The 14,531-nt window shown below is 46.3% G+C and overlaps 1 protein-coding gene across 1 annotated transcript; it reads right to left on the bottom strand.

Annotated features, from left to right (window-relative positions):
• Nucleotides 1–4,543: 4,543 nt before the first annotated feature.
• LOC121170501 (fructose-bisphosphate aldolase A-like) lies at nt 4,544–5,673 on the bottom strand. The gene is given in 1 exon segment (XM_041001787.1): nt 4,544–5,673. A coding segment is annotated over 1 exon segment (1,083 nt). The 5' UTR covers nt 5,627–5,673.
• Nucleotides 5,674–14,531: the final 8,858 nt, after the last annotated feature.

Here is a 14,531-nt window from a genome sequence, read left to right as displayed (position 1 = left end):
GTGGTCACCTCCTTAACCAAACTACCCAACTTATCCCACTTCCTGTCAAGAACAAAATAAGGTATTCATTCTGCGCATTAGCCAAGCTTCTGAGTGTGCATTGGTGAGAAACAAGCTAGATGAACAGTCGCCTTGCACAATAAGGCCTTTCTGATCAAATGCAAGCTGACCATGGTGTGGGGGGTTGTCCTCAGGTGTCATTTAACACCCACCCATCTAGGATACATGCTGTCATATGCCAGCAAGATCTCCTTTCAAAGGGCTTGTGGGCTCGGCAGCTGGGAAGGCTGTGGGCACACAGGCTTCAGCTGTCAGCTCCCTGAGTGATGGCATCAGCTGCCAAGAGCTTGCATGTGCAAGGACATGTCCTTCTCAGAGCAGCCTACGTCTCTGAATCCATCAATGCGGCATTACAAGAGCTTTCAGCCCACTTTGGGAGATCGCTGATGTGCCAACCATGTTCCAGAGCTTTCCTTCAGTCAGGGGTGACCTTGGGATGGCAAAACAGCTCAGCTGGTCCCTCTGACAGTCCTGTCTCCCCCTCTACCTCCCACACGCATTGACAAGAACCACACGCTCTCTAATACACAATCTGCACGTTAAATCCCATTGCAAAGCCTACTGGTTAGAGAATCTCCCCCGCTGCCCCAGCACCTTTCCACCTTGCTGTCCATGCACTCCTGTTTCCAAGGAAACGGCAAAAACCTGGCTAGATAGATAGATCTTCCACTTCTACATACATTGCACAATTCTATATATGGAATACACAGTTGATATTGTGTAGCTAGACTGAGCTCAGATTGCAAAGCTTTTGTCTACTGTGAAACACCTGTCTTTTGGTGAAGATATAAATGGGGGAAAAAAATTTAACGCAGCTTAGATTTCCCTTAGATTCTACAAATACTAAGGCACAGAGATTGTTGTATTAAACTTGACCAATCTGTCCACTATGGGGTTGGTGTTGGGCTGTATCATGCATAATCACTGCTTGTCACATTGGCCTCCCATATCAGAATACTGGTTCAATTTCCAGCAGTTCTGTGCCCAATCCAGCTCCCTGCTTACACATCTGGGAAAGCAGCAGAACATGGCCCAAGAATTCAGAACCCTACCATCCATGTGAGAGACCTGGATAGCGTTCTTAACTCCCGGATTTGGCCTGGCCTAGCCCTGGCCGTTGCAGCTATTTGGGGAATGAACAAACGGCTGGAAGATCTCTGTCTCTATCTCTCTGTAACTCTGAAATTCAAATAAATTTTAAAAATATTTTTAAAATCTACCTATTAATTGCAAAATGAAAAAAATGGTCATCTAGAAAGGTAAGGATTTTTTATTAATTAAAACTTATTTATGTATTTATTATTTTGAAAGTCATGTTTTACAGAGAGAAAAGGAGAGGAGAGAGAGAGAAAGAGAGAGAGAGAGAGAATCTTCCATCTACTGATTCATTCCTCTAAGTGGCTACAACGGCCAAAGCTGAGCTGATTTGAAGCTGGGAGCCAGGAGCTTCTTCCAAGTCTTCCATGTGGTTGCTGCTTTCCCAAGCTATAAGCAGGAAGCTGGATTAGAAATAGGGCAGTCAGGACACAAACCAGTGCTCATATGGAATGCCAGCCCCACTAAGCCACTGCATTGGCCCTGAAACCCCATATTACGGATTAAAATAATTTTTAACCATATTAAACACTTTCCATTTCTTGTAATTCTGTATCATACACAGTTTAAGATTAATATGAACACAAGCATTTGCATTTTTTGAAAGAAATTCTTAGGACTTGTAGCAATTTTCAGTTGTTCTACTAGGGGGTCTGCACTGTGGAAAACTTGCTAGTGTAAAGGTTTCTAAGTTTAGCAATTACTGATTTTAAGAGCCTTAAAAGTGTTAGTGCAGGGGCCGACGCTTGGGCCAGTAGTCAGGGTGCCGTTTGGGACATCCACATCCCATATCAGAATGCCTGGTCTCAGTCCTGTCTCGGCTTCTGATTCCAACTTCCTGCTGATGGGAATCCTGAGAAGCAGCAGGTAAAGGCTCAAGTTCTTGCGTTCCTGCCACCCCTGCAGGTGATCTGAACTGAGATCCTGGCTCCTGGCTTTAAATGATTATTTATTTGAAAGGCAGAGTTATTGCAGAGGAATCTTTCATTTTCTGGTTCACTCCCCAAATGGCCACAGCATCCAGGACTATACCAGGCCAAAGCCAGAAGCCAGGAGCCAGGAGCTTCATCTAAGTTTCCCATGTGGGTACAGGGGCCATCCTCCTCCACTTTCTTAGGATAATAACAGACAGCTGGTTTTGGACGCAGGGAAGCTGGGACTTATACAGTCACCCTATGGGATGCTGGCACCATAGGTGATGGCTTAACCCTCTAAGCCACAGGGCCAATCCATTGGCTCCTGACCTTGACCTGTTCTGGTCTTGGATGTTGTGGGCATTTGGAAATTTAACCAATGGATGGGAGATACCTCTATATCTCTCTCCTCCTTTTCCTCCTTTCCTCGATCTGCCATAGAAATAAAAAAAAATTAAATTTAAATTCAAAAGTTTAAGGCAGAAAACTTACATGACTAAAATGAGAAAGTGAAATAAAGAGGCAGAGATTCTCAAAGTACAGTCATAAGCCACAAAACAACATTTTCATCAACAGCTAACCACATACATGACGGTGATCCCATTAAATTATACTGGAGCCGGAAAATCCCTCTTGCCTAGTGATGTCATAGCAGTTGTAACATCGTAGCACAATGCATGACTTACTTGTTTGTGGTGAGGGTGGTGTGAACCAACCTACTCTTTAATCACTTAAAGGGTAGATCACCAGAGACGGGGGAGCAGGGGAGAGAGAGAGAGAGAGAGAGAGAGAATGCTGGTGGTGTAAGCAGTGCCATACAACAGGCTGTATCACAATGTCAAGCCTAAAATCTTTGTTTTAAAGAATTTGCTTTCAGTGGTTTCCCAAGAGAACACTTACAATGAGGCATTTTTAATATTTTCCCTTTATGCCCCTGTTTTCTGTTTTGGTTGCTATTAATATTAAAAACAAAAATAAAATCCAGACTACAGATAATGTATGAAACGAAGTGGTTTACTTGGCTCACTGTGCTGCTGGCTGGAAAGTTCTCCCAGCTTGATGCTGGCATCTGGTGAGAGCCCACATGACATGGAGGTAGCAAGGCAGGGAAATGGCCACACACAGCAGAAACCAAATAGGTGGGATGGCTTGATTTATAACAACCCACTATTGTGAGACCTATCTTGGTCCTTCGAGAACATTGATCTCTTCCCATTTGGGGTGGGGAAGCAGGGGCTAGGAGACTTAGGGTTTATCTCTCCTTTCAGAAATCTGTGTATGTATGTATGTATATATGTATGTATTTGAAAGGCAGAGAGAGAGAGAGACAGACAGACAGAATCTTCCATTCATGTCTGCAATGGCTGGGGCTGAGGCACGTGCAAGCCAGGAGCCTAGGATTCCATCCAGGTCTCCTATGTGGGAGGCAGGGACTCAGGTGCTTGGGCCATCCTCTGCTGCTTTCCCAGACACATTAGCAGGGAGCTTTGACTTGAACCACGCACTCTGATATGGGATGGCAGCATCCCACGCTGTAGTAGGCCCCGCTGCTCCTTAACACCAGCCCTAACATGGATCCCTTCTGAGGCTGGGGCCTCCTGACCCAATCACTTTCCCCTATGTCCCGCCTTAATGACTCACTGCCTCAATACAGCTGCATTGGAGACCAAACTCTTACCACAGGATTCTTTGGCGGAGACAAGCCGTACTGAAAGCCCGGCATTAACATCATATGTGGTCACAGAGCTCTTGAGAACGTGCATCTAAGACAAAAATGCTGTGCAATCTACTGAAAGACGTTAGCAGAACCCATCCTTGATGAAGGAGTCTTTGCTCAGGCTGCCAGAACAAAACATACAGGCTGCATGTCTTAAGCCAGAAGCACTTAGGTTCTCAGGCTTCTAGAGGCCAGGAATGTATGCTGCAGGTGCTTGGTGAGGTAAGTTAAACTCTGAGGCCTCTTCAGTGGCCTGGAAGGTGGCTGACATCTCAGTTTTGGGTTCATTCAACCTCTTTGGGCAGGTGGACAGACAGTGGGCAAGTTGTCTGGTATCCTTTTTTTTATGAGGGCATTAATGCATTGGATTAGTGCACAACCCTTATGACTTCAGTAAACCATAATGGCTTCTTTATAGGCCCCATCTTTAAATAGAGCTACACTGGGGATTCGAGCTTCCACATATGAATTTGGGGGGACACAAATACTCAGTTCATAATATGGCTAAGATTCTTTCACATTCTTTTTTATGATTTCATTTTATTTTTCCCCTTAAACAGCTGTTTATCGGCAGTGGGCTGGAGAAAGCGATGGAGTTAGGGTACACAGACAACGTCACACACCAAAGTCACAAGGGAGGCAAGAGTGATGGGAAATGCAGCTTGGAACCCCACCCTCTTTGAGAGTGAGTGTGCTGGGAGGGAGGGGGTGGGATCCTGGAGTATTGGGTTGGGGGCCACCTGAGGACACCCTTGGCTTAGTAGGCGTGGTTAGAGATGAAGAGGGGCTTGGTTGCGGCAGCCCCGGCCTGGCCACTCGGAGTGTACTTTCCTTGACAGGCAAGGCTGTTGGCCAGGACCCGCTTTGTGTACTCCTCCTGGGCTGCGTTCAGGTTTTCCTTCTTCCCACCCTAGGCCTTAAGAGCTGAGGCCTGCAGGGCACGGCCGTAGGAGAAGGTCAGGGCCCATGGCTTCTGCAGGGGGCACTTGTTGATGGCATTGAGGTTGATGGACGCTTCCTCCTCACTCTGGCCTCCAGAGAGGAAGATGACTCCAGCCACAGCAGGGGGCACTGTGCGGGGCAGTGCCATGACGGTTGCCATTGCAATCTCCTCGTGGGAATACTTCTGGGTGCAGGTGTACCCTGGGGTGACCATATTGGGCTTCAGCAAGGTGCCTTCCAGATAGACGTTGTGGTTGCTCAGAGCCTTGTACACGGCGGCCAGCACCTTCTCAGTGACATACTGGCAGTGCTTCAGGTCATGGCCCCCGTCGGGGAGGATTTCTGGCTCCACGATGGGCACAATGCCATTCTGCTGACAGATGCTGGCATAACGGGCCAGAACGTTGGCATTCTCCATGATGGCCAGGGCTGAGGGGGTGTGTTTTCCGATCTTCAGCACGCAACGCCACTTGGCAAAGTCGGCTCCGTCTGCCTTGTACTGGGCACAGCGCTCCGACAGCTCATCCAGTCCTTCAGTGGTGGTCTCACCGTTAGTTCCTGCCAGGGGTACCACGCCCTTGTCCACCTTGATGCCTATGACACCGCCCTTGGATTTGATCACTTGCGGGAAGGGACGCCCATCATCAGCCTTCTGGTAGAAGGTCTCGTGGAAGAGGATGACGCCCCCGATGCAGGGGTTTATGCGGTCGTCAGCGGTCAGCAGCAACTGGCGGTAGAAACGCCGGTTCTCCTCCGTGTTCTCCGTGCCAATGGACTGCAGCCTCTTGGCGATGCTACTTGTGGACTCATCTGCAGCTAAGATGCCCTTGCCCGGGGCCACAATCTGGTGAGCGATGTCAGACAGCTCCTTCTTCTGCACAGGATATGAGTAGGGCATGGTGCTGGTGGCAGCAAGTTCTTGACCCCGGAGGGAGGGCTGGCAGGCTGCTGCGGCAGGGGGCGGTGGGCTGGCGGGCGCTCAGTTGGGAAGCAAACGTGGCGATTGTTACCATGACCCGGTTTTGTGTCACATTCCTAGAGGAACACAGCCTATTCAGCTCCCGAGGGGGTGGCACACGGGGCCAAGATTTTATTTTATAGGGCTGGTGTTGTGTGCGTCATGCTGCTGCCTGCAACATCAGAATCCCATATGAGGAATGGTTCAAGTCCTACCTGCTCTGCTTCTGATACATTTTCTTGATAATATGCTTGAGAAAGCAGAAGATGGCCTGTTGTGTTCAAGTCTTTCAAAATAACTTTGTAAAGAGATTTTATTTATTTGAAAAGCAGAGTGACATAGCAAGAGAGAGAGGCAGAGAGAAACAGATCTTGCATCCATTGGTTCATTTCCCAAATCGCTAAAACAGCCAGGGCCAGGATAAAGTCAGAAACCAGGAACTTTATTCAGATCTCCCATGTGGGCAGCAAGAATTCAAACACCTGGGCCATTTGCTGCTGGTTTTGCAGGCACATCAGTAGGGAGCTGGATCAGAAACAGCGAAGCATTTCAGGGCTTGAATCAGTACCGACATAGGAATGCTGATGTCACAGGTGGTGGCCCAGCACGCTGCATCACAATGCTGTCCCCTCCCCACAACCATGCCTTCATGCTCTATCATAAATAGCAAGCAGAATGCATGCAATGCAATGGTTTGCTATAAATACATTTGTAAAATTGTTTTTCTTTGAAATCTGAGTTAGAGAGTGACAAAGGAAGAGATACAGAGAAAGAGATCTTCCACCTGCTGGCTCACCCCCCCACCCCCAAATGGCCTCAACATCTGAGACTGGGCCTGTCTGAAGCCAGGAGCCAGGGCTTCTTCTGACTTTCCCATGTGGGTGCAGGGGCTGGATTAGAAGTGGAGCAGTCAGAACCAATAACCACATGGGATGCTGGGACTACATATGTAGCTTCACCCACTACACCACATTGCAGGCACTGCTTTGATATTTAAATCATATCAATTGAGACAATAACAGGAATAGCTAACAATTGCTACACGTTGACCCTGCATCAGGCACTGAGGAGTAGTTCTGTCGATTAGTTGTAGAAGGGCAGAAAGGTATGTTCTCTTTCCTCCCCACAAACAGAAAGACAGGCTAGCTAGAGAGAAATGGAACACATTTATTTGGTTCCAGTTTTATTGGACACTGAAGCCTTTAAATTGAAAACCTGAAGAGCCACCTTGAACTATGCATTTTTAAAAAAGATGTATTTATTTTTATTGGAAAGGCAGATACATGGAGAGGAGGAGAGACAAAGATCTTCCGTCCAATGGTTCACTCCCCAAGTGGCTGCAACAGCTGGAGCTGAGACAATCTGAAGCCAGGAGCCTCTTCCAGTCTTGCATGCTGGTGCAGGGTCCCAAGGTTCTGGGCCGGCCTCAACTGCTTTCCCAGGCCACAAGCAGGGAGCTGGATGGGAAGTGGAGCTGCCGGGATTAAAACTGGTGCCCATATGTGATCCTGGCACGTTCAAGGTGAGGACTTTAGCCACTATGCTATCGCACCGGGCCCCTGAACTATGCATTTTTTAAAGCTTAAGTTCAATAGATCATGAGAAGCCATGTAGAAATGTAATCAGGGGCCCGGCGGTGTGGCCTAGCGGCTAAAGTCCTCACCTTGAACTCGCTGGGATCCCATATGGGCTCCACTTCCCATCTAGCTCCCTGCTTGTTGCCTGGGAAAGCAGTCGAGGACAGCCCAAAGCTTTGGGACCCTGCACCCACGTGGGAGACCTGGAAGAGGCTCCTGGCTCCTGGCTTCGGATTGGCACAGCACTGGCCATTGCGGTCACTTGGGGAGTGAATCATTGGACGGAAGACCTTCCTCTCTGTCTCTTCTCCTCTTTGTATATCTGACTTTGTAATAAAATAAATAAATCTTAAAAAAAAAGAAATATAATCAGACAAAAAGGGTCTGATCTTGTAGTCAGGAGACATCCAACAATGCCTTTCCAGATTTTTCTGGGTTCTTCTATTCAGTGGTCCTTTTTTTCTGGGTAGGAAAGCTTCTAGAATGAAGGTCTTAAGATCCACAATGAAACAAAGTACATCTGAGAATTCCTTCATGGTCAGTTTACACACAAAGGCAAGGGAAAGTTAGAGTCAATATTTTTAGGTTTTATGGCAAGAGGGTAGGTTCTGGTTTCTATGACTCAACTTGGGAAAAAGAAATTCTTACTTTCCTTGGCTTTCCTCCTGATGCAATGAGGGGGAGAGAGACAAGAGGGCAAATAGATGGTCAGGAAGAAACTGCTTAGGCGGCCACTTCCGACGCCTTCAGCTCAGGTGTCATTTCCTAAGCTCGACCATTCAGGGAATCTTAGAACAACTGGACGGTGGAAGAACTTTTAAAAAGTACAGTAGACTCGTAGTGTTGCACAGTGGGTGAGCTGCCTCTTGAGACAGCAGCAGGTTCAATTCTCTGCTCTTTCTGCTTCTTACCAAAGTCAATGTCCCCTGGAGGGCAGCAGAGGATGGTCCAAGTACCTCAGTCCCTGCCACCCATGTGGGAGGTCTGGATGGAGCTCCTGGCTCCTGATTTGGGCCTGCTCCAGCCCTGGCTGCTGTGGCCACTTGGGGAGTGAACCAGTGGATGTGTGAGTTATGTCTGTGTGTGTATTTCTGTCAACGTACCTTTCAAATAAAACCTTAAAAATGTTTTAATGATGAGGCAACTGAGGACAGTGAGAAAGCAAACAACTTGTGCAGAAGCATGCAGTTAGTTATAGAAGGGCAGGCGGATGGATACTCATATACACTAACTAGCAAGTGGCGAAGTAGTAGAGCACTCTGGGTAATTACACAATAGAGTTCCTCAGACAGTACTTACCGGGGCAGTACAAACATTATTAGAAATTATTTTCCGTAGAGAAAGATGATGTATCATTATACAATATATATGTATATGAGGGCACTTTAAAATAGTCATGAAAGGATCAGAACTGTGGCATAGCAGGTTGAGGCACTGCTTGCAGCACAGGCATCCCATATAGGCACTGGTTCATATCTGAGCTGCTCCACTTTCAATCCAGCTCCCTGCTGATACACCTGGAAAGGCAGTGGAGGATGGCTCTAGTGCTTGTGTCTCTGCACCCACATGGGAGACACAGATAAAGCCCTTGGCTCAAATGGCTAATTTTCCACCTGCAAGTGCCACTACCCATATAGGTTCAGTTCACGTCCTGGCTGCTCCATTTACTTTCTAGCTCCCTACTCGTGGCCTGGGAGGGCAGTGGCTCCCTCTTGGCTCCTGGTTTTGGTCTGGTCCAGTGCCAGCTGATGTGTGGCCATTTAGTTTTTCCATGTCTCTGTGTGTAACCTGTCTTTCTAATAAAGAAAATATTTTAAAAATATAAGTGCATGTGCTACTATTTGCAACACCATCATTCTGTATTGGAACTCCAATTCAAGTCCCAGATACTCTGCTTCCAATCCAGCTCCCTGCTAATGTGCCTGGGGAAGCAACAGGAGATGGTCTAGTACTGGGTCCTGTCCACCCATGAGGACTCCACCAGGATGGGGTTCCTGGCTCCTGGTTGTTGGGGGGCCATTTGAAAATTGAACAAGCAGAAGGAAAATCTTTTCCCACTCTCTGTCATTCCGTTTTTCAAATAAACATTTTTTTTCTTTTTAAATATTGAGGTTTATATTGGTGATTCTAATTGATGTGTTTTTAACAAAGTGTAATAGGTGAATTTAACATGTTAAAAGTTCTATAGCATTTCTTTACAAAAGGTTATATACTACACAAACTAAGTCACACAAAACCATTTTAGTAACTTTTCAACTGAGAAGCCTATTTAACACACTTCTAAGATGGTTCACACTGAGCAAGCTTTGTTTTTCAGTATTTTATTTTCTTCTACAACAGCTTCATATTTTTCTTTCATTTCTGCCAATTCTAGGCAAAGCAGCTCTATTTCTGGATTTTCTGGGGTAGCACTCCTAAGTGATGTTTTCAAACGCCCAAAGCATTACTAGGTTTCTCTAATTCTTCATATTAGACTACTAATCACACTTTGGTCAGCGTGTCTGGCACCCCGGCTGCTCCAAGCGCCCCTACAATGGTTTATGCTTGGTAATGGGTCACAGCGACTGTGACAGTGGCGTCGCTGGTGGCAGAGACCATGGCTGGCAGGCTCCAGACAGCACTACTCAACCAATTGTTTTCTAACGGATGCCGCTTGGGATGCCTGCATCTGATATTGGAGTGCCTGCTTTGGGTTCCAGTTCCACTTCTGATCCCAGCTTCCTGCCGGTGTGCTCCCTGGGACACAACAGGTGCTAGTTCAAGGACTCGGTTCTCGGCTACCCACGTGAGACCTGGATTGATTTCCTGGCTGTGGCCTTCAACTTGACTCAAGCCTGACTGCTGTGGACATTAGGAGAATGAACCAATGAATGGAATACCTTTGACTGTTTCTCTTACTGCTTCCCAAATAAATATAGATATATGTATTTGAAAATCTCTTTTAAAAGAAATAAACATTAACCTTGAGAAATTTTTACAAAATATATTTCTGATCAAAACCAAAAGTAGACATTTTGCAATCACTGCTTCAGGGAAATTATTTCTCCTTTTTAAAAAAGAATTACAATTTAAAAACAATTGATGGCTATAATGAATTTCAATGCCTCCCAGAGGCTAGAGGTGCTTGTCATCGTCAATGGCATCTCAAATCCAGGCTTTGCTTCTCATGTTCCCTTTGCTTGATTATTAAATATTTTCATACTTGAATTTAGCTTTATCATGAAGAAACAGTCATAGTTGCCAAAGATCTTTCTCACCGCAGCAAATCTTTGCTAATAAAATGATAAGACTATTATTTGGATCATTCTCCCCACTCATTACCTCCTTGCATTTGGAAATTTGAAAACATATAAATTTGTACTTCGATTGAATTTTATGGATACAGAGGAGTTGCCATATATTGTGTACAGTGAACTTTAAAAATGCAAAGATATAGAACTCTGCCTGTTTAATCGTGCGCTTTTCCTCAATTTGGAACATAAGTATGGATGGAAAGTTCAAATGACTACTTAGTACATCCTAAGGAAGACGCTTAACGAGGAAAATTAAACTTGATAGTTAGGTTCACTTGTAAATTTCCTACACTTCTGAACTCAGGATTGCATTAAAAATCTCTTCAAGGAATATACAGCGGTGGAAACTTTTATACTCTGCTTTTAAGGTTGCAGACAAAACAATCTTATAACTCCATTGCCACTAATTTAAATGTAGCTTGAAATTGCTGTTTTCTTGCAAATCTCAAAGCCACACCATCTCGCACTGGCTGGGAAGGCTCAGAAGCCTACCTTTTCTGCACAGCAATGGTCCCATTAATGTTTGCACAGCTGAAGCAGAGCCCCTGAATGCTGTCCGCACCGCACAGCCCGCCTTTTGTTGCCATTGGTTAATCCAGCTGCCTGTCGGAGCCTGCAGCCGAGAGAGGACCCTGCAATTGGCTGAGTTGACTGAGGGAGCCAATCGTTGAGGACATGAGTCAGGCCTGCGGTCCTAGGCAAAAGTATACGCCGGATCATCTCACCTGGCAGCAGGGGCAGGGACCGAAAAATGCGAGGGGGGATGTTTGAGAGGAGGTCCTCCCGCAGACACATTTCTGGGGAGGGTGTCAGATTCTTTAAGGAGATACTCCCGCCTCCACCTTATTAAACAGGAACTCTCTCATGTGTCCCTCTAGTTAGGGCAGGCCAAGCCTCAGTTTTCCTATCTGAAAAATGGGTAGTAAGTATTACAACAGCAGTTTGGTGAACATTTCAGGCTTTTTTTTTTTTTTATGTACAGACCTGTTCCTAAGAATGGAAAAATGGAAAAATAGCAATAATCAAAAACAAGAGCTACTTTAAAAAATCTTTACAAGTTTCTAGCTGTATAATTGTGAAGGGGACGCCAGAAAAACATATTCAGCTAGTCCCAGTTATAATTTTAAGTACACAGATCTGATGGTGTAAAATATGGTGATGATGATGATGATTACAAAATCATTTTCTAAAGCCTTCATATCTTTCAGGAGACGCTGAGGGGTCTAAAAGACTTCTCCCAGTCGCAACTGGTCTGAAGAACCCAGAAGTCCTTGGGAGAAACAGAATTCTCTTTGTGTGCACACCGTGCACCCTGCCTCACCCCGTCCATCCTGCTGCCAGGGGTTTGTGTTAGGGTTTTGCCCGTTTTGTAAACATTGGACAATGGAGTCAGAAGTCTGTCTTCAAACGTTGCCCCAAAATGGAAGCTTAAAGAGCAGCTTCAATAACATCGAAGCATTCTGGAATTCCTCACTGGGCTCATTCGGTTGCTTCCGGCCTTATAGCTCACTCCTGCGGCTGCCGTGACTCCTGCCCTGGCAGTGGGATTCACTTTCAGAGGAGAAATTGTTGTTTATTTCTTGTGTGTGTGTGTGTGTGTGTGTGTGTTTTAAAGATTTATTTTTATTGGAAAGTCAGATATATAGAGGAGGAGAGACAGAAAAGGTCTTACATCTGTTGATTCACTCCCCAAGTGGCCGCAAGGACCAGAGCTATGCCATTCCAAAGCCAGGAGCCAGGAGCTCTTCCAGGTCTCCCACGTGGGTGCAGGATCCCAAGGCTTTGGGCCATCCTCGACTGCTTTCCCAGGCCACAAGTAAGGAGCTGAATGGGAAGTGGAGCAGCCAGGATTAGAACCGGCACCCAATGGGATCCCAGCACGTGCAAGGTGAGGACTTAAACTGCGAGGCTGCCATGCCGGGCCCTGTTTCTTGTTATTAAACTTTTCAATATTTTCAATTATTCAAATAGGGGCAGGGAGAGAGGTCTCCCGTGGGCAGGTTAAATGAATATCTATAACAGTCAGGGCTGGGTCAAGCTATAACTAGTAACGCAGAGCTCAAGCTGGGTTCCCCATGAGCCAGGGACCCAAGAATCTGAGCTCTCACCTGCTGCTTCCCCAGATGCTGCTAGCAGGAAACTGGGATTTGAAGCAGAGGTGAGACTCAAAATCCAGGCACTCAGATAGGATGGGAGTGTCCCGAGCAGCCACTGAAATACTATGCCAAACAAACCCCACAGAAATGTTTGTTTTTAAATTCTGTAACCAATAAGAATGTGTAAGAAATCAGAATGGTTACAATTATATATAAAGGCATTTTTTTTGGCCATGCATTCTTTTACATATACTACACACCCATTTTTCAGACTATAATTCAAGGCGTTTTGACAAATGTACACAGAAGATTCCAGTTACCTCCAATCTGCCTTCCTGCCACTCTTAGTTTTCTGTTGCTCTAACTGAATACCTGGAACTGGGGACTTAGAAAGAGATTTGTCGGGCCTGGCGCGGTGGTGCAGTGGTTAAGGTCCTTGCCTTGCACGCCCGGGATCCCATATGGGCGCCGGTTCTAATCCCGGCAGCCCCGCTTCCCTTCCAGCTCCCTGCCTGTGGCCTGGGAAAGCAGCCGAGGACGGCCCAAAGTTTTGGGAACCTGCACCCGTGTGGAAGACCGGAAGAGGCTCCTGGCTTCGGATCGGCATAGTATCGGCCCGTTGCGCTCACTTGGGGAGTGAATCATCGGACGGAAGATCTTCCTCTCTGTCTCTCCTCTCTGTATATCCGCCTTTCCAATAAAAAAATAATAAAAATAAATCTTTAAAAAAAAAAAAAGAAAGAGATTTGTCTTGGCTCACTGTTTTGAAGGCCAGAAAGCCCAACAGATGGCAACTGGGACTTGTCTGCTTGACTCCAGAGGAGGGCCTCCTGGAGAGGGAAGGGGCGATGGGTGTGCCTAAAAGGCAGGAGAGCACAGATGCTTTACCACAATCCACCTGAGAGCACGTGACTACAATCCCAGCAGAACTAACTCAGTCTCAAAGGCAACACACTAATCACTCTTGAAAGTGCCACCGCTCCTTGGGCAACCAAATCTTACCATAAGGTTTGGTGGGGTCAAGCCACATTCAAACGCCAGCAATATCCTTTCCACTTGTTCTTCTCCAGGATTATAAGCAATGTGGCTACCTTCACGATAGTGTTTCCTTGTATGGAATTTCACACAAATGGAATCATACAGAGGTTTTCTTGGGTCTGGCTTCTTTCACTCAACTTGAAGAGACTCACGTTGGCTGTTCCAATCAAGTCAGTTCTCTTGTTGCTGAGTAATATTCTGTTAGGCCGCTGTTGTGTTTCTCTGTCAGTTCTCTTGCTGGACATGTAGGCTCTTTGTGGGTATTTTGTTTGTTTACTTCTTTGGTTAATACGAACAGGGCTAATGTGAACATTTATATACAAGTTCCTAGCTGCTCCTGCGGCAACAGCATGCTGTGACCAATTCGCTGCAAGCACTTCTGCATGTCTTTGATTTAATGGTGTCATACTGGTAGCTTGAAACAAGCCACAGGGGGAGTCTTTACTTCCTAATTGGCAACTGTGACAGATCAGAGCTGTTTTCTTCAAGGACAGTGGGTTGCTGAACATTTAGCAGCTCTCCGTTGGACACACGTTCTCATTTCTGTGGAGTACACACACACAGGGACGTGGCGGGACCGCTGTCTCGGGTGGACATTCTGCTTTCAAAGCAGCTACATCATTTCACACGCCCGCTGTGGCGGAGATGTTTCAGGTGTTTGTCCATCTTGTAAAGATCTAGATAGGAAGATGGGGGAGGGACAAATTGAAATTCTAGGATGGCCCAGGGAGCAGAAGTTGTGTTTGCTACAGGCGAAGGAAGCAGCCCGTGAATCCATACTGAAGTGCGTCAAGGTCCCCTCACCTAGTAACCTTTTTCTGCTTTTCACATTTCACCGCGG

This window comes from Ochotona curzoniae, unplaced genomic scaffold (genome assembly GCF_017591425.1).
Source record: "Ochotona curzoniae isolate NIBS_2020 unplaced genomic scaffold, NIBS_Ocur_1.0 contig_1274, whole genome shotgun sequence".
NCBI classification, from domain to species: Eukaryota; Metazoa; Chordata; class Mammalia; order Lagomorpha; family Ochotonidae; genus Ochotona; species Ochotona curzoniae.
The sequence above is the reverse complement of the archived record's forward strand: the minus strand, read 5'-3'. Positions and strand labels throughout refer to the sequence as shown.